General features: G+C 38.5%; 2 protein-coding genes across 13 annotated transcripts in view; both read left to right on the top strand.

Annotated features, from left to right (window-relative positions):
- The window catches only part of gab1 (GRB2-associated binding protein 1), a 51510-nt gene extending 41170 nt beyond the window's left edge, over nt 1–10340 (top strand). For 4 of the 6 annotated variants that reach the window (XM_037116166.1, XM_037116159.1, XM_037116176.1 and 1 more), the window contains 6 exons: nt 489–789; nt 3364–3456; nt 4832–4925; nt 5566–5689; nt 7997–8125; nt 8478–10340. In XM_037116166.1, the coding sequence (XP_036972061.1) occupies nt 489–789; nt 3364–3456; nt 4832–4925; nt 5566–5689; nt 7997–8125; nt 8478–8636 (900 nt within the window). In that variant the 3' untranslated portion in view covers nt 8637–10340. Of the gene's footprint in view, nt 1–488; nt 790–3363; nt 3457–4831; nt 4926–5565; nt 5690–6579; nt 6656–7996; nt 8126–8477 lie in introns of all 6 variants that reach the window. The other 2 variants (XM_037116192.1, XM_037116201.1) reach the window with 2 other exon arrangements.
- Nucleotides 10341–10852: 512 nt separating this feature from the next.
- The window catches only part of inpp4b (inositol polyphosphate-4-phosphatase type II B), a 243448-nt gene continuing 233441 nt past the window's right edge, over nt 10853–20859 (top strand). For 5 of the 7 annotated variants that reach the window (XR_005075785.1, XM_037102442.1, XM_037102456.1 and 2 more), the window contains exons 1-2: nt 10853–10985; nt 16477–16590. The gene's annotated coding sequence lies outside the window, so the exon portion shown is untranslated. Of the gene's footprint in view, nt 10986–13037; nt 13057–16476; nt 16591–20859 lie in introns of those variants that run through there. The other 2 variants (XM_037102413.1, XM_037102422.1) reach the window with 2 other exon arrangements.

Raw genomic sequence — 20859 nt, forward strand, 5'->3', positions numbered from 1 at the left:
GGCAGTGTTGATATTGTCGATAGAGAAATAATTCTAAAAGACTGTAAATGTGTGATTGTAAACTGTGAGATCTACAAAGCAGTATATAGCCGCTGACTTCTGATGTGTTTATATTGATATTTGTTCATTTGTAATTTTGTCATCTTAGTCTTTATCATTCCCAGCAACAGTTTTGCTTCTAGCCAGATCACTCTTTAACACTAAGGCTAGCAGTACTGCTGGTTTACTGCTAGCCTTTGCATAATGTATGCTGGCTAGTATCGAAGACTCTATCCATACTTTTTAGCATAGGTAGATTATTTTAGCTCAGCATAAACTGATCTGCTGTTGCCACAGTCAGTCTTTCTTCTGCTAATGAAGTTTTAGCCACCACCTATTTTGTAAAGATGTTTGCTAGTTCCCATGTGGCCTGAGTTCAGACGCAGCCTCATTCCAGCTATAATTGTTCTATCGTTTGTGAACATGTATGTATGATTTGTCACCCACAGAAAAACAAAGGAATGATGCCAGTGGGCAGCCAGTCCACAGAAGAGGTAGACCAGAACTATGTACCCATGAGTGCCAACTCCCCGTCACACCATCACTCAGGCAGTTTGTCAGAGCCGATGCATGAAGCGAACTATGTGCCCATGACCCCTAGCACCATGGAGTTCTCCTCCCTGGGAAAACAGGTCCCCCCACCTGCCCACATGGGCTTCCGCTCCAGTCCCAAGACCCCTCCTCGCAGGCCAATGATCAGCGACTGTCAGCCCCCACCTGTGGACCGAAATCTCAAACCTGACCGCAAAGGTGAGAGGGGCAGTGGGTGTACATGCATGTGTAGCCGTGACGCCGTTCATTGATAATTTGTAGGTTTGTCAAGTCTGTGATGCAGAGTTGATGTGTGCTGCAGTTTATTGTTGCACTAAACGTCCTTCGGCCCAGTATTCACTAATGCAACCACTGACCGTGCTTTGTCTCACACTCAGCTGCTATTCTCACAGTGCTGGCTCATGGTCATAAAGCCATCTGTACAAAATTACACTCTTCAGTTGCCATTATTAACTCGGAAAAAATGTTTGCTCGCATTTTGTGTCTTGGTTTGTCTGGTGTATCAGACACTGTCATCTTCCTCTGTGTCTGCCCTCGACCAGCTTATTTCGCCCCTTGATAAATTAGTTTAGTGCCTGCTACATCCTCTTACACCCAACACAGTAAGCTCCTTGTCAAAAGCACTTTTGTCCCTGAGCTCAAGAGGCCCTGTAGACCGTTTTGGAGGGGGCTGGCCCCTGTGCCATGGAGTGACTGAAGCCTGGAGTGGTCACCTCCATCCCCTTTGTTCCCGCCATCTGAATGGATCTCTTTGATGAAAGACCTAATAGCAAGGGGAATTACAATCTGGGCAGATTGAAAGGCTGAGCAATGGGCAGGGAGAGGAAGAAAATTGAAGGATGTCAGGGAGACAGGGAGTCATCACAAAGGCCAACCAAAGCCAGGGCTGCTGTTGACACTGAAGAAAATAGAACATGTGATGGAGTATTACATTTCCCAGAGGGGAATCCTCCCATGCTTGACTTGTGGTCTTTTTTTCTGTGACCTTTGACCCTGTCATCTCCAAATTCGGCATCAGCCATCTCTAGACTGCTATGACTAAGTGACTATGAGTTATAAAAAGATCCATATTAGTCCAACTCATCTGGCTGCTATATGCTATACTACAGGCCAACCATAACTCAAAATTTCAAATTGAAACTTGGATCTGAACTGACAAACACTGATTTTACCTTGTCTTGTAATCTTAATCTTAATCTTGATTTACTCCAGGCTTATGGAATTATTTCAAAAATAAAAACTCTGGTTAGAGGGAAAAAAAATCTGCTTTCAAAAACGTGTAACTATTGTTACAGAATTCTTCAGCATATAGCTCTTCATCCATTGGATGAAGAATAAAGTTTGCCCTCTAGAACCCACTTTCAGTAATGTTAAACTTGTCATCTTGAAAGCCTCCGAATTTGTCTTCCATTTTCGGGTTGGCATCATGTCGATGCATTTTAATTTTTATGTATGACACTTTAATGATTTGAAAGTTGCTATACAAATATGTCGGTAATTATAAGGTCATTGGTATTATGTTTTTTTTTTTCCACTCCTCCTATTACAAAATTAAATGTTTTTTTTTATTAATTCACTGGTTTGTTTATTGATTTTATTTGAAAGAGGCAGTTACAAGTAGGCATTGTTACATCTAAATAAAATGCCACAGATGCAACAAATATAGGACTTTGATGTGCTAATTTGTCCTTATCCATGGTTTGACCTTTTAGGCGTTAAATACATGATACAGGCTTAAAAACGAAAAAGCAGACATAGACTAGCAGCCACTACAATCAGTGTTTGTAAAAACAATGACTAAGAACACTAATTAAAAATAATGACAGAAAATAACACATTAAGACTTGTCAGCTTGGATCTTTGAGCTTCTTGTTCTGCTTGCAAGAGAGAATTCTAAACGTGGATAAAACAAATTTCAGTTTTCTTTGTATTGTATTTACAAGTATGGAAAGTACACCATAGTTAGAAACATTGCTACTGATAAACAGTGACATGATTTATATAAAAAAAATAAACTTGAAAGTGTGAATAAATGCTTTTTATAAATGAGCAGAATATCACATGCTCCTTTCGATTTTCTCTTGGGTATGATTAATTTCTTTATTTACCATGAGCCATGCAAAATTCATCTGTGCTGTGGACTAATTCAACTCACTACCAACCGTCTTCATCATGTGTACTGTTCCTCTCTCTCTCTGCTTTGGTGTTCTTCACCTTATGTTGTGAAGGCTTTGACATCTGTGGTCAAGGCCAGCGGACAGTCCTTACTTTATTAACACTGTGATACATGTTTCCCCTGAACTGATCATACTCTGAGATCGTGGCACAGTTTGGTGTTTGCTCTCGTCAGCTCTGCGGGAAAATGTTGTGATCAGTGTGTTAATGTAAAAGGAGCTGGCGTATGTGCCTCCTCAGTAAGTTCCTCTGCAGATTTGTGTGTGTTCTTCTCAACATGATTTCTCAGTGCACTCTCAGTGCTTATACACAGCTCATCGTGCATGCACAGCTGTGATGTCAGTCTTTGTGTGGGAAGCCGTGGTGCATGGAGTGAGGTGCATGTTGGGCAGTATGGGTCTGCTGTTGTCATGACAATCATTCTCTTCATAACTGTGCTGCACAAAAAAAGGTGATTGGGTGTACTTGACGGTGTAGTTTTATTGTTCAGCAAAGTGTCGTCTTTTGCTTTGCATGGCAGGCCAGTTGTTACCATAGGGCTTCATTTTGTGATCACCAAAAATTTTGTAATAAGCAAAGTCTTCTTTCACCAATCAGGTCAGAGTCCTAAAATAATAAGAGCAAAAGGTGTCGGTTTAGAGCGAACCGACTCTCAAACCGTAGGTGAATTCCCGAGGGGACGACGTAAGGGTAGGTACTCTACACTGAACTGCCATCTGAAAACTTTCCATTCTGTGTCCAAACTTTAACTCGACTCTTTGCATGCTATCTACAGTGTACTGTTGGATTTTTGTCGTTTCTGCTGGTTTTGTAAGATATTAACTGTGTGCAGACCAGAATCAATTAAATATTACCTTAATAACTCCTCAGCTGCCCAAATAGGTGGAAGAATATAACTTGGGTGTCAGAGCTGATGCATTAATCCAGTCTATTTTTTAAAAATCCCAGCAGGAGGTGGATGACTGTGTTCTTCATGCATGGTATATTTCATTCAGACCTCATGAACACTCAAGACTGAATACCTTTTAAAAATACACTATGACTACCATTTTACCTACATAACCCCTCATTCTGATATGCAGTCCATCAAGTAACTTACTAACATTTCTCTTCCCAAACATTTCTTGAAATGTTTTTGTTTGCCGTTTCACAAACAGTACTTTGCTTCCAAAACACACGGTCAGATGTAACAGCCACCATAGATATTGTCACAAAAACCCTCACACGGCTCTGGAAAGAAGCAGACACCTCTTCAGGAGGAAATTGAACAACGATATCATCTAATGAAAGAGAGACACACATAAATGTTCATAATCACTCTCTTGGTTGTGAACAGTGGCTTCCTTTTTTGTATTTTTATTTTCTATGCTTTAGTGTCAGAAGCCATGGATAATAAGCATCAATGGTGAGCTATTCTGTGAATTGGGATTTGATAATGTGAGCTGTTACACTGTACACAGTTTTGCGCTGTACTTTAGGCCCATTGTTTTCTTTTTATTGTTTTTTTTATGTTCCTAAATGAAGAAGATTGGTTCAAACGAGATTTCAATGATTTCAGACTCCATGTCTACACACATGCAGGAGTTGTTTACCTGCAACCAATTTCCCACCACAGTTTGCAGTAGACAAGATCAGCTTGTGATGCGGACATACTGTGGGTGATAGAAGTTACAGGGAGAAATGGAGGGAGAAATGCAAGGGAGTAGCTTAAAGTCTACTGGGATTGGATTGTTTTATTATGATTTACACCCAGATTTTGGAATTTCCTGCAGTTTTGTCTTTTAGGTTTAAAAAAAACAAACAAAACAAAACATGACAATCATCAGAAATGTAGCATTATAAATGTGCAAGTTAACGAAACAAACATTATTTCTGGTCTTGATTTTCATTACAATTTTTTTTTTTAATAAATTCAAACCACAAGATTAAAACCACATGCTGATGATCTCTATTTGATTAACATTAACCAAACTATTCTACTGCTGACCTTTTATCAGCCTTAGATTTATCTAGTTTAAGTATGTGTCTTAAGCAGAGACTGACAGGTATGTGTACCTTGCTTCAGGAAGACCCGCTCCACTGGAGATAAAACCACTGCCTGAATGGGAGGAGCCTTGTACGCCTGTCCGCTCACCTGTCACGCGGTCATTCGCTCGGGAGTAAGTATCTGAAATTATGAAGTCTTTCCTAAGTCTACATTTTGCTAACAACTAAGGGTGTGTTCACACTACTCCACTTTCCTATCAGCCATTTGGTTATTTTGTAGTTTGAAGTAAAGCAATGGAGGCTGTCTCAGAAGAGGCTCTGTGTCTCACATTTTATTGGGAATTGTGGAGTGCTTTTCAAAGTTGCTAAAAAATATGATTTTATTGCATGACACGAGACAATAACAATAAACTGCTGTTCTAGGTGACTAAAGCAGATGATGTTTGAATGTATTTCTGTTTATTTTTTAGGAAAAGGGTCATTTGGTGTGAACATTCCCTTTTTGTAGTTCATATAGTATACAGTTAACTAAGGAATTAGACACTAACACGTCATTCATTACTGTAGTCATTCTGTGACCCAAGTTGCACTGCTCATACAAACCAGTCTGGGCTGTGCCTCTGAGCTACATTGCATTGAATGCCATTTGTTGGCTTATCTGGGTTGAGGTCTATTTCTGTGCTTAGTGCTGCAGGGACTCATCTGGCTGCAGTGGTTTATAGCCGTGTCTGTTATCTCTGTATTATATTTTATGCTCACCAGAGACTGCATTTGCCTGGAAGTCAGTGTGTAAACATTGTGAATGCTGCTCAGTTTCTCTAGGTTTCCAATGCCAGCGAGACCCCCGTCAGTGCATAGTACGGCTTCCAGCACTGACTCCGAGGAGTGTGAGGAGAATTATGTACCCATGGACTCTAATATGTCCACAGATGAACCAGTATGTAACACACAACTGTCCTGTAATTATAAGAAGTTGCATTTCTTTAATACTCAAATCACAGATAATCGAAACTACTGAAAGAAAAATAGCTGAATTGAAGACTTGATTTTTATCGTGATATGTTTTTTACCTCATTATTATCATCTACACAGTAAGGTTTAACAAAAGATTTCCCACAAATTCACAAGTTTGAATGAGAAAGACAGAAAGTTTTCAGGGTTGAACACCTCGCGACCATGCCATGCTTTAATATTAGCATAATTAACATTTCTTATAGCATACATTAGTGTTAGGAAATGACTGGTTGCTGCAGATGGACTCCTCACCACTTCAACTCTTTTCTTTGTAGTTTCTTCTTGTCCTGCTGCTATGCTTCCTTTATTCTCTGTTTGTGTTCCGTTGCTTTTCAGGTATTGGGTTCTTTGAAAAAAATGCTCATTTTGTAAGACCCTTATTGTTGTGCAGGAGATCCCTTTTTGTGATTTGAGCATTGGTTAAAATGGAATCGTGTTCACGTATTTGAGTTATTCAGTAATGTCTTTGGAGAACAGAATTGGCTGATGTACCCAGATTAGTATTGGGTGTGTCAACCACTCACCAATTAACTGATGGGATATCATTCTGTCAACAGGGATTATTTCGTCCTGTTTTGTTTTGTTTTTCCTGCTGTAACAACCTAACTTTTTCCAACATTTGCTTTGATATTGTCTCCTGACTCCCTGGTCTTTCATCACTCAAATTTATTCCTTTCTCCCTAGTTTCTAATTTCTCTGGCTTCTCCGGGCTCTGGCTTTATCCATTTTCTTTTTCTTGCATTTTGTTCTTGACCATCTGCTGTTATTCTCTTTTCTTTTCTTTTGTTTCCACTTCCTTCTCACTCTGTGTAGAGAGGAGTCCTTCTACTGCACAGTCCCCATCACCCCTGTAAAGAGGGAGGTGGAGGAACTTGACACCGTAGAGGAGGTGAGCAGGGTTGCCAGGTTAGACATGCATGGCCTACCCTGTCAGAATGCCAGAGGCTACCAGTTTGGGATGTTATCATTGGATCAGAAATTCAGCAAGTGTTGGTATCACTTCCCAACACCAGAAACTGTGGCTTGGATACACAGTTTGCAGTGAATTTAAGATGTTTTCTACCATCACTTCCCTTACAGTTAGTGTGTCCTAGTTCTGTCACCATTGTAGTTATAATAATTCCACCCCACTTTTAGTTAGAAATTAACACTTTTCCATAGGACCAACATGTACCTTACTGATGTCACAATACCAGAAATTTGACCTTGTCTACCAATTCTAAAGGCCACAAAGTATTGTTAATGAACCAAGACTTTTTTTAACATACAACTGTAGAAAGCACCATAATGCAAATAATGATTAAAAACAGCAATCTGAATGATAAAAACCTTTTGAAAATTCATATTCAAATGTGTACCAATCAGAGTTGCTTGCAGATTATTTTTTTCATTGGACAGCTTGATCCAACTTTTGGCATGTTGGTTTGGTGCCCATTTTTGTTGGCTCCATCAGTGAAGTGGTGCATCCATGCTTCAGCCAACAAACCTGGCCAGTCTGGTGCCTGTCACAAATGATTTGTTTGTGTACTCTCTGAAGTTACACGATCTTATATAACCATGGTGGTGTTGTTGCTTCAGTATCACAATTGTTGACACGCCAGGATCATCATTGCAATTGACCAATCACATTTTTGTAATGGTGAAACTGTCCAGGAAAACGACTGGGGAAAAAAACGCTATCCGTTTGAATGTGGTTAACATTGTGAAATGGTCTATTTTAACCAAACAATGTTTTCTTAAACCTAAACAAATATTTTTATTGCCTTAACTTAACCAATCTGCAACAGACAGCTGGAGAAAAATAAACAAACAAAAAAAGCAAATAAACAAAATTGATCATTGAACTTATAGAAATTATAAATCTCCAGTATAACAATATGTTTCAAACAGGACACAAACCTGTCTCCAGGTTGAAAGTCTTGTACTAAACCCTTAAGCCACAATGGCTTGGTCCTACAATTACTGTTGTAGGAACAGCACCAACACAGCGATATCAGATAAATCCTCTGAAGTTGGCGCTGAATGCTGCTCTTGCTGGCAGGAGGTCCTTTGTAAAAAATACCAACTTCTGGTGAATCAAATGTCACTGAAATCTCCTGCCATCTTGGCAAACAAATGTTGGTTATTGTGACAATGCTAGATTGTGTTGAAATATGAGCTATGTTTCAATGTGACACTGCCTCAGTTTTCCTCTTCTGTCAGTAAAAGCATCCTTTCCTGGCTTATGTAGAACGTGAAGCTTAGTGCGCCCATGACAGCGGATGGTGGTAGCAGCCCTATGGTGAAGCCGAAGGGAGACAAGCAGGTGGAGTACCTGGATTTGGATCTTGACCCTGGCAAGTCTACCCCACCTAGGAAGGTAGGAATTTATTAACCCCCACATCTTGAGTCACTTGTCAATTGTGTGATTAAATGCTATATTAACATACCATTAATCTGATCTAGCTAATATGAGGGCTATGGTCTTCGGACAAATTATTTAGTGTGGTTCCTCCTTGGATGACTAGTGTAAATAATGCAGTGTGAGTTGTAGCTAGTGTGCCTCCCAGATGAAGTGCTTGTGTAAAGAAAAAACTTCAGTGCAGTATTGTTTTAAAATGGCATCTGGCTGTGGTCTATAGGTTCCCCTGTAATAATTTTTTTGGCCAGACTGTATGCCAATTAGTTCACCATTTTAGGAATTTTAACCAACCCTTCTTGACATTCTTTAGATGAAAAGCAATGGAACTGGCATGGCAGCATCAGATGAGCGTGTTGACTACGTGGTTGTGGACCAGCAACGGACACAGGCCCTTAAGAGCACCCGGGAGGCTTGGAACGATGGCCGTCAATCCACAGAGACAGACACCCCTTCAAAAGGTCCCAAGTGACCCTGTGGCCCCAAACGCCAACCCACCCTCCAGACTTCCAAGCCACTGGGCCTTTTACACTAGTGTAGGCTGTGGTTTGTGCTTTGGGATGGTCCAGCTATCACGTTCCACCTCGGTGAGATCCTTAGTGTGTAGGGGCCAGTGGAGCTTCATAGCCACTCAACTGTGTTTAGTTTACACTGCTGCACGGCCTAGGACAGCACTGTGTACAGTTGTAGGAAGGGGAGCAAGCCAGGAATAAGCTGTATGCAGAATAAAACAGGTGGAATGACTGGACTTGTCATCAGGGTTTGACTTGAGCAGACTCACAAACTTTGAACATTCACTGCCTCTGTTATTGGATTGGTTTTACTTCTTTTTTTTTTTCCTCTCTGTTGTTCACCTCTCAATTGCCGGTGAGCTGATCCAGACTAAACATGTCCTTGAATTATAATGCTGTTTGATGTTGTTTTGGAGTGTAAGTGAAATCACTTGATAACATGATCACGATACTTCATCAATACAACACTCTGCTAGTTAGCAGAGCTGGTTAGCAGTGTTGATTTTTTTTATTTTGTAATTGGGTTACGTTTCCATGGGTGCTGATCACAGGTCAGTTTTAAAATCGTGGCTTAAACTGACCTCGGTCTGTGTCAAAGGCAAACTTAAGACCCGATCACTATTATAACCCAGTACGACAAAGTTTCAGAGATTTATGACTTCTTCATTTGATGCAAAGGCAGTTGAACTTAATTTTACATCTAACCAAGTGCTCAATTTAAGCTTTGGATTTACTCAAGGTTTAATCCAGTGAACATGATTAGATTTTCCATTTACTTTGTATGTGGAAATGCTTCAATCTGTTATAATGGAAGTGCAAAGACTGTACAAAAGTGTTATGTATATAAACAGGAAAAGTGTCCTTTATTTGTATGGAATATCCAGCGTGTTTGACTCGAAGGTATGTGGATTCTGCAGGGTAGAATCCTGTGCCATTCTTTGGTGGTATCAGGACTTGTGATTAATGAATGAATTACTGTGAGTTTTTAAAGGAACATGACAGGTTTTCTATAAGTTATGCAAAGGTATCAAACTTAGGCTAGAGAGAGAGAAAATCAGGTACTCTATAAATGCATACTAATACAACTATCCATTTCTAATTTATTTCTCAAGTTATTTCATCAGGTGGATGTCATGTCCACTTTAGCTCAGTATTCGTGATTCATATGGAGGAACATTTGCTAAAGTCTGTTAAAATGCCTAATTTTACAAGCGCCGATCAATTAGGTTAACATGTTCATTGATATTCCTCATTTCTCTCACCTCTTAGGTTTAATTTATTTCAAATTGAACTTGCATACAGTTTGGGAAAATTGACTGCCTTGTGTAGTCAAGTTGATACATCTTTTATAGACAGTGCAAAAGTCTTCATGTGTGCATTGATCTGTGCTTTACTAACCTGTGAACTCTCACTCAGAAGTCCCAAGCATGTGCTACTACAAGGTAAAATCATTGCTGTACATATTCTGCCATCAATTAGATTGACATGTATCATTTGAAAAATGTGCCTACTAAGTTCATCTTCATTCTACTTCACTCTTTTCCTTATTGCAGTCTCTTTGTGATATGGTCTGCAAATCTGATGATGCTTTATCTTTTTTAATGAATCTCGACAGAAAATGTAAATTTTAAAAGTGGACTAAATAAAATCCAACCTCTTATGCATGTGTTGTCTATGATTTACATCATGATGGGGGAAATGAAATGGGAAAAGAGGAGCAGAAAGGAATAGATAGCAAGAAAAATAATCCAGTATCGAAGGTAAGATATTTTCCTTTGTGTGGTGAGTGTCCTTTTGTTTCCATTTTTCTTTCTTTTCATTAAAAAATAGTTTTGGGAGTTACAATAGACAATCAAATGATAACCAGCTAAATACAATTGTAGTTCTACTCCTTTTAAGCACATCACTTCCAATGTATTCAGTTGCCTTATATCGCACAAAACTGGCATTTGTGTTTTCTGATTTCCCCTTAGATTTTTGCAAAAGTATTAGTAAGTATTTAACTTAACTCTTAAGTGTTTGACTTCTGCAACTTAAAAAGGTAGCAGCACAAAATATACGTCAACAAATAAAATAGTTATACATGTCATTTTGGAAAATAATATTGTTTGCTGTCTGTATTATATAATTTATAAAACACAGGAAGCAGTGATGAGTTTTTATGTCACTTCTGCCGGCCATCTTTGTTTCATACGCAATTAAGGCGTAACGTTGAGGGCTGGTTTAGAATCTTCAAATTTAATTTACATGGTACAGCAACAGGTTTATATTGTGTTCATCTCCAAAGAAGAAACTATCTTCAAAAACTGGTAAGTGTATTTTACTAGTTTTGGCGTGCAGCGGTGGCATTATCTGATTATTTTCACTTTTTAATTTAAACTTTTATGTCTTTGAGATGACTAGCATTAATGTAACGCCAGTGTAAGCTAACGTTAGCCAACGTCGACGTAACAGACGTCTGAAATGTAAGTGCATGAGAGACAATAAACTGAACCGCTGTCATACAGAGTTTTTAAAATATATATACATTTAGTTATCAAGGGAAAGTTTTTTTTTGTTTGTTTTTTTTGTCTTGCCCTGTTGGCTATCATTTATGAAAAACTATATGAGGCAGCAACATAGCGACCAAATTCATAAAGGACAAACTTCTTGACTGTCAAAATAACTAGCTGTTTTTTTTCACAAACTTGTCTTAAATCAAAGTTTACATTTGTTTTTGGCAAGTGACCAATTAATCTACAATTTTAGGAAGCAAATCTTCCCAAAAAGCCCTTAAAATGACTAGTGTCAAATGAGTTAGCTAATAGCTATGTTAGCTTTTATTTGTAGGGGACAAGTTATAGCTAACATAGGTATTGGCTAATTAATTTAATTAAACAGCAGCCATTTTGCACTGATGTTGGTACTATTTATGGCAGGTGTCACTAATGACACTAATTAATGTTCAGTTCTATTTAGGTACAGAGTGGCTGCTGTGAAAAAATATGTGTAACATCTACTGATGGCTGCCTTCATTACAAGGTCATCCATCAGACATGAATCAAGTAATTCAGTCCAAGCCTCTAGAAGATCCCAGGTCATTTTTCTTTGTTTAAGTCACTATTTCCTTTCCAAGATGCTGCAGTATTACCTACAGTGTATGGTCTGTAAAGAAGTATGACACTGAATTGTATTAGTACTGAAATTATTGATATTCAGCCAGAAAAATGTAACCCAAAAATAACTCTGCTTATTTATTTCTTGAATTGTCATCAATTAGAAATGTAAGATACATAGGAGTAATTCATCCCCATCACTTTTCAACAGTTAAATATTGACAGCTGGGGGAAAAAAAAAAAAAAAATGAAATCATAAAATAAATTCAGAAGTCTTTATAACTTTGAAGTCCAAGTCGAGTCTCATTTACTTTCTGTCAAGTCCAATTGCAATTAAGTGGAACATTGACTCAAGTCTAAGTGACAGTCACAGGTGAGACAGGTCAACACTGAGCATGCTATTTGTATTTATTGGAAACAGCAGCTTGTTAAAAAAAAAACCTGACAACTATCAAAACCTCTCAGTAACAACGGGATGAGAATTAACCTACATGTAGTTGAAGGTAGGCATGGGAATATATAAAAATGTAATAAATGACAACAATAAATACAATAAATGATTATTGTATTCAAAACAATTGTTATTTACATAATTATCTGTGTAACCATATTATCGTTGCACTACAACATACTGGAATTAACTTTACCTTGCATTCTCTGACACAGAAAGGACACAGCTTTCAGATCACTCATGAGGATATTTGTGCATATCCTCATGCATGATTATCCTGTTAAGAAAATGTTATGTCCCTCATCCCTAGTTGAAAAACATGTTTTGTGGACCTTGTGAGGAGATTTGATTCACTAGAAATATCTTGAATGTTGTTTTCATGGTTAACATTACAGACATAGCAGAGGGCAGCAGTATTCTTTCTCTAGTTTATCACAGAGACTGTTTTCATCCAAGTTTTGCTAGGATTCAGTGTATTTTCACCCTTCACCTTACTGTTCATACTTTTCGCTACAGTTTTCATGATGGAGCTTTATGTAGCTCATTGTCTTGGGAGTGATGCCCCTAAGCCAAAATTCTCAGAATAGCAATTTAAAGCATGAGTCACCTTGAGTTTTACTAAAGCGACCACTAGATGGAGCTGTTGTTTGAAGAACTATGTGGCTGTACTTTGCCTATATGCTTTTCCATTTGCCCACACCCCTTTCAGTGCAGTGACTTCCCTTGCCGTCCTGCCGTTTGAGGCTCTGCAGTGCTATGCCAGCCTAAATTACACTTGCTGGTTCTTCACCATGAACTTCACAGGCCAAGCTGTTGTTCTCCCAGGTTACTGCGGTGAGGCTCTCATCCACCTCAAAAACCACGAGTTTGTAATTTAGGTGTCCATATGTGGATGTTTCTTCAAGAGTGCCCCAGAAGAGTTATTTGGGGTTATTGCACCACTCTTCTCAGTTTATTTGTATTTGTCTTAACCAACGTTTGCCTTATTTTGCTTTCTAAAGCACCAGATTTCAACACATTTATACTGTCTGTTACAATGTGTTGCAGTCCCACAGATGTTTTACTTCCACAAAGTACAGGGTTTGTTAGTCTTTGAAACAACATTCCCATCATGGGGTCCAAAGAGATTCCTAAATAGATTTCACAGAATTTGTCTTTTTGTCAAAATGCTTGTCTGATGCTTTAATAGGTCAACTAATTGAGCAACAGTTTCACTAACATTATCCTAAATTACCTGTTGGACCACATACTAAAGAAATGACAGCTTGAGTTTACCTCAATTAGACTGAGATGTCGCTGTTGGGGAGACATCATAGATGCAAGCAAAGCAACGCAGTACATAAAATAAGAATATCTCTCAGTTAAACGCATACCTTGACGCAGGCCCAACAGTCCACTTTCGTTCAGTCAAGTCTAATACAATATCAAATAAAACTAAATCAGCAAGATCCAGATTTTTATTTGAATCAGGATCAAATTGTTCAATAAGCATGGCAGAAACAACAGATAAGTCGGACCATCGCGTTTTACTGTACATCGTTAAATGTTAGTTACGGGCACAGGAAGGTAAATGGTTGCAGATTTCACACATCCCTGTCATGCAAATCAACCACCGATTGTGTACAAGGAAGCGACTGTATTTGTTGTTCATGCAACGTCGAGGTGACTCATTCTTCTCTCTCTTGTTGTCAGACTGAATTATGAGCCATACAAAAACAACAAAAAAATAAATACCAGTAATTATCAAATTGCAATTATGTTTTGTTTATGGATATAACAATATGAGTCACGATTTTTGTGGAAATTATGATTTCTGCATTTTATTTTTACAAAAAAGAAGAAAAGGAAATAATGGTAATGTGAATTTTGCCAGGGTCTCACAGCATGGCTTATTTATAGTGTTGTGTTGTACTATTCCAATTAATAGTAAAATAGTTCACTCAATCAACAGCAATATTTTTCATCATAGATCTAAACAAAACAGTCTGATTAGTGTATGCCTAGTTTGCAGTGCTATATATACGCTGTACATCCCATTTTAACCTTGATACTGGTGATATGTCTACACCTACCTTATAAGAAGGAAAACAGCACTGACGCATCACTCCCTCAGCTTGCTAATCATCATAGATTTATGTATTCAGTAAGTCTCTAGTTTACTCAGAGACACCATATGGGTTGACTGCCTTCACAGTCACATTTAATCCCATAAATGTGTAGTACTCCACATCATGAGATATACTCCATCCCACAGAAGTCTGTCTTTCACTGCACTGCCTATATGTAACCTTTTTAATAGCTTTGCAAATAACCTAATTAAAGCTCATATTGGGATGGAATTATGATTATTACTATGACACACAGCAGAATGTGAGACATTGCCATCAGGTGGCTTCATGCTCTGTTTAAATGGAATTTTTAAATTGTTCACGTCACTTTGTCAGATGTGGCTGATGGGCTGACAGGTTAGCATATGGCATTTGACAGTTTTAATTTTGTATTGCTGCTTTTTTAGTGTTCACTTGAGTGACTGATTCGTATGCTTGATGTGTGGGAACTAGATTACTGATAATGTCATCATCAAGGCCTATGCCAGGGTTATTTTCATCTAATTCTTGACCATGGGAACCTGAAGAAAATTTCCCACCCATGAGCATGTGTTCAAGTCTGCTTAATGATTTATAAATAATATACTGTTTTATCATTATTTCACCTATCATTTAGCACACTCTCAGATCTTGTCTCTCCTTCTGGACACCTATCTTTAAGAATAGGGCTGGGCGATACGGCCTAAAAACTGAATCTCTGATTTTTATGACACCAAAATTGATTTACGATTTTAATTGATTTTTTTATCTTCAAATGACAATGAAAATATTAAAAGCATTGCATTCATTTCAGTGCTTTTATTTTAAACAAATTTGCCCTGCCATTGTAAACAGTGCCCCTTCGAACTCACTTGAAAAAATAAATAAAAGTGCATCCTTTTGAAAAGAATCTGTCCCTTTTTGATGAATGCTTTTGTAAACATAAATTTGACATGTCAGATTGCTTGCTATTATAAAAACAGATCAGTTTCCATATTGGTATTGATAACGTGTTTAACTTTCATTAAATACTTTATCTTTCAAAAGGTGCCTTTTGTTTACAAAAAGGATTTTATATCCCTGAAAATATGTAAACAAAATTAAACATTTGCATGCATTGAATTGCATAGAAAACGTCACATGTTGGTAGATGTACAGGACATGAGGTGTGTGCTTTCTGTCTTTTTTTACACATTTTTGGCAAAGAAGATGAGCCTGTCTCCTACCTCTGGCTTGAGGCCCTGCAGTGGCTTCGTAACATATACCAGCATGTGCATGAACCTCCGGCTTTTCCACTGTATGCGGGCATCATGTCTTTAGCGCTATGCAACGTGACTGCATCCATAAAAGCTGTCCACTGGGCCCCTTTCTTCTCATATGGGACACGATGATTAAATGATCGTGCTAATGTTGGCTGCCTTTTAGCAGGTGTTTGTGGGCTGCCGTGGTCTTGTACATCTCGTAGTGAACAGCAAGTGTCCCACTGTGATGCATGCGTCTGTTTGAGATGTTGAAATAAATGGGTCGGTCCGCTGCCTTTAGTTGCCAAACTTAGCAGCGGATCGTGGCTTGTTCGAGGTCTGATGCCACAAAATGCTAACTACTGACGAGGCAGTGCCCTTTTGGGAATGGACTCATTGCTTGATGCCATGTTGTTGTGATCGTTTCTTTGTTCAAAGTAAATGCGGGGGGGGGGGGGGGGGTGGGGGAGGAAACTATGAGCTATGGGAGCCCATGGGGAATGGTGGCGAAGGAAGTTAAAGAGAACCACAAACTCGAATTAATTGATTTTACCAATTTAATGCCCAGCCCTACAATACAATATAAATGAAGAGTCAGAATGAGGGAGATCACTAGGAGCCAGGAATGTTTTGTAGTTTACAAAACTTTACCCAACTTTCAATCAGCATGGCTGAATTTTCATTTTTTGGGTGAACTTTTCCTTTAATGGTTATCATTTCACCTTCTGTATTTAGATCTTGTTAAGCATAAGTGCAAATGTATTTCAACAAATGAAACCGTTTTTCCTTCATTCAGTGAAAAGCTTTAAGTTGCTGCGAGAGAAGCATCTTAATCACTATTTGTGTGTCAAAGTGGGGATTGTTTCAAGTTAAAATACAAGGTGAGAGTGCCTTGTTTGTTTACACATATGCCTCTACCTTTACAGTCGTAACTATGTGCATCCTGGGGAGCCTCTATGCAGTATCCTTGGCAGTGTATGAGTAATGGAGCGGGGAGAGCATCTCTGGCTTCTCAACACAACCAGCAGAATAATTATGAGGTGAGCTCAGAGCTGTTCCTGGTCAGCAGGGAGCCTATTGGGCCTAGCCAGTCCTTTTGGACTTCTGCCTAGACTGACGGCAGTCTGTAAGATGGTCTGGGGTGCTGTTTTGTGGGGCCAGTTATAGAAGTATACATGTCTAGGGACAGCTGCCATGTGTTTTGGCCTAAATGTGGGTGGGAACAAAGACATGGGTTTATTATGTCATAGTATGAAAGCAAATGAAGGAGCTTTGTGCTTGATGCTCAAAATAATACATCATGCCTGGTTAATTAACACCATTAGTATGAGTGAAAAGTCAGCACTATAGGCCTCAGTAAATTATGCAGATGTGTGTCATATTAATGGGGAACACACTGTAAGTGCTGAAAATGAGCTTTCCTCAAGAGGTATGTTTGCCCTAGTAGGCATCATTGGGCGTCAGTTAATTGATGAGGTAGTGGCAGCTGCACGTGTCCTCCGCTGCAACTAGAGTGAAACCGATACTGATACCGATAGTTTAGAGTTTAAGAAATATAATAACAACAGATGAAACTGTTCACTTCATCATACAAACATATCACAGACAAGCTTTTTTGATGAAATTGTATCAAAGATATGTAGTGAGTGAGATTATTAACAGCTAGGGAAAAGGAAATATATCACAATGTGACAATTCAAATCTCTCTTCAGAGTGGGCCTGCAACAAGGTTGCAATCACATGAGATATTCACAGCAGGATAACCACCTGAGAATATCTCCCAGTTTCATGGTATACGTCTACAATTATTCTTATTTTTGTTAGTGACAATGAACCTTGAACAACTGTAAACAGATGGGTTTTATGAATGAACAAGAACTTTATAAATCAAGTGAAAATAAATATATAAAATTTTAATTTCAGTTCCTGAAAGCTCAAGGTGAAAGATCAAAATCTTTATGGATTGTTGTTTTAAATATTTGTTTTACTATTGTAGAAGAGTAGAAAACTAGAAAATGTGCACATTTGTACAGCTGGAAAAATATACATTTACTATTCATGTAGACAATGACTCAAATCACTTAATTGGTCATCCGAATTGTAGGGATGCACAATATATTACTCCAACAAATTACCTGACAAAGAATGGACCCTGCTAAATTTTGGTGTGGATCCAGACAAAGTGACACCTCCAGAATTTTTTATTCACTTACTGTTTCAACATATTGTTAATTTCTCAGGTAATTATGCATGGACCTTGATGAAAAAATAAGGTGTATTTATGTGGCTGGTATTAGACTAGTTTATTTGGTACACCAAGATAAAAGTAATGCAGTCTACTACAGCAGCCCTGCAATAAGTCCTACCATCCTGAGGTTATAATCTTCTGTTTTTCTGAGCAGTGTAAGTGTTGATTCAAATTTATGGTGTTTTTATGAGCTGTAGTTAAAGTATCCTCCAGGTTTTAACCTTAACTTTTGCTGGCATGCTCTTTGTGTGGGTCTTATTTCTTTTGGCGGGCTGGTGTATATTCTGTTGACTTCCCTTTTTATGTTTCTGTCTGACTCTTGTTTGAACTCTACTCAAACATATCTGTATCTCTGGAAAAATATCCTGAATCTTGGAGGTACTTCTGATCAAATGCATCTCATTTGCAGTATTTCCTGGCATCTACAGTTCTGTTTACCGCATCTGTCGCACTCCCTCATCTTCTAATTCTGGCAGCTGGTCTGTCATTCTCTTAACCCTCAACCCACCCAGTCAACCTCTCATCTTGCCCATGTGCCATCTATCTGTCCAGTTTTCTTTCTTTCCCTGCCTCTCCAGCTTTTCCCCTTTCCTCTCTGTTTCTAACCTCTAATCACATTAATTCTGAGCCGGTGCGGGGATGAATCTCAAACAACTTGCAACATAATATGGGCGTGCAGATACGCCAGACAAAATCAATTCCTCCTCCTTGTCCAACTCTTCAAGTCAGCCATACAGCAATATCCTCTTGACCACTTCCCCTCCAAAGCTACATTTTAGAATTTAAAAAATACACCTGTGGTTTAACAAACTTTAACAAGACTTTTTGTGTGATTTTTGTGCCTGATTCTGTGTGAAACTTGTTAACTAAGATGTTAAGCACAGGGTTGTGTAGATCTGTTTAAATATTCAAGACTCAGTAGTCCACCCTGGTCGGAGCAGATGTACAGATTGTACTGTAGAGGAACAAAGAAGGATATTTTTCTGCTTATGTTTTCTGTATATTTCTATATCAAAGACACCCCCCTGTTCCTGGTCAAGTTTCTATCACTCAGCAAGTACTTGGCCTCACCTGCCTGTGCCCTGTCTTTGACATTATACCGTGGATCCCACTTCCTGGCGATGAGCCAGATGAGAAAAAAAATGAGTGATTTCAACACCCCCCTTTCTCCTTTGCTCTCTCACTCTCACCAAAGCTGGCTCTAATCAGATTTTGTGCAGGCTTGAGGATTGAGGTTTTGTGTGCGACTGCGATGTCATCAGAAGAGATTTGGAGCAGTAAAACCATTACTGTATTGGAAAGAGTGGTAATTGTATTTAGAAAGCAGGATTCAATGGGGAATCGTAATTCAGCTTATGATTTGCGTCATTTTCCACTCTACAGTTTCACTGCATTTATTGCACATTTGCACAGGTCCATTAACTGAGCTGATGATTATTATATTACCAAGGATATAACTGCACAATTCCATTGCTCCAGATACTAACTTTATGTTGTATAACGAGGTGCTATTAATTTTTAATAGCTTAAGAAATTTGCCTGAAGATAATTCTAAATTTATCCCTCCTGATGATGCACTGTAATGCTTAGGCTAACATCAGTCACCTCACACACAATAGGACTAAATGTTGCTCAGCAGTTCAGGGAATTATCAGTTGAATTTTTCTAATAGTAAGCACTGCAGATTATATCCGTTTTTTGGGATGACTTAAATGAGAAGTTAATATTGGTGTAGTATCTGCTTGAAGATAGCATGGGCTTGTCTGCCTCAAGAGCCTTCACAGTGGGAGTTTCTTGACTCAAATACAGATTGGCTCCTTGTGTCTGGTCTTGGATGTGTCCGGATGTGTCTGGATTTGTTTCTGCCTGTCTTCACTTTTTGTTTTTTAGTGTGTCAGCTGTGCGTCTGTGGAGCTGGTTGTCTTACACAGCATCCTGGAGATGACCAGGCTGGCACAGTGTCAGCGGGTCTTGTGGCACTTTATTGTCAGGGAAAATTAAAGTCAGGGAAGTCCTTAAGTTCTTGAAAAGTCATGTCTGTAAGGCTTGTTGTCTATAAGCAGCTAACAAGTAACAGTAAGTTCAAGTTCAAGTTTCTTTATTAGTACCCAAAGGTAGATTTTGTTTGCAGTAGTAGAGTCCTCATACACCCATGTGGAAATAACAAAGAGGCACAATCATCCAACCTAGGACAGTGGAAATTAAAAATGGCAAATTAAGAAGTTCTTAAAAGTTCTTCTAAAGTTCTTACAGGTCCAGATCATTCTACAATATTGAAGTGAACTAAAATACTAATAGTAAGAAGAAAATAAACAAAATGAATAAAAAATTAGGCAAAAAAAATAAAATAAATACAGCAATGAGTAAATGGGTAAAAGCAGCAATAACTAATCACTTGTGCAAAATATAGCTATTACTTATTCCTCAGTGTAATGGCTGCAGGGACAAAGCTGTTTTTTTGTCTTTTTGTTCTGTGCCTAGGGATTGTAAATCTGCACTCAGAGGGGAGGAGCTGAAACTCAGTGTGCAATGGATGGGAACTAGCATTTAAAACACATGCTCCAGTGGTACTCCAATTTCAATCTGAATGTGACTTAAAAACACCCAAAGTCACAATATCAAAGTTGAATTTTTCAAGCATACACAAATCGTTTTTTTCATTTTGACAACATCCAAATGCTAGATAACCTTCAATTAAGTCTATTAATGCACATTTTAAGTGGGTTTATAGTTGTACTTGCGTATGGTTAGCAACTTACATCATCAATCACAATGTTCAGACAGAACAACAAGGATATGTCATGTTTCAAAAAAGAGAGGCTGAATTAGAGAGTGAGTGGGTCCAGCTCCAGCTGCAAGAAGTAGCTTAACCGTTTCGCAAAATCCATAGCTTTATGGGCAAAATTCGTGAACCAGCCTTGAGGTAATGAGTCCTACATATGCAAGAGTTTTCTGTGGATGTATACCCAGAGACATCATAAACAAGCATGATGGGGTAAAGAGTTGAGAGAGAGATCTACAGACGGAGAGAGTGGGATAAAATACAGTTGATATGTAGTAA

Source organism: Acanthopagrus latus, chromosome 1 (assembly GCF_904848185.1).
Source record: "Acanthopagrus latus isolate v.2019 chromosome 1, fAcaLat1.1, whole genome shotgun sequence".
Lineage (NCBI taxonomy): Eukaryota > Metazoa > Chordata > Actinopteri > Spariformes > Sparidae > Acanthopagrus > Acanthopagrus latus.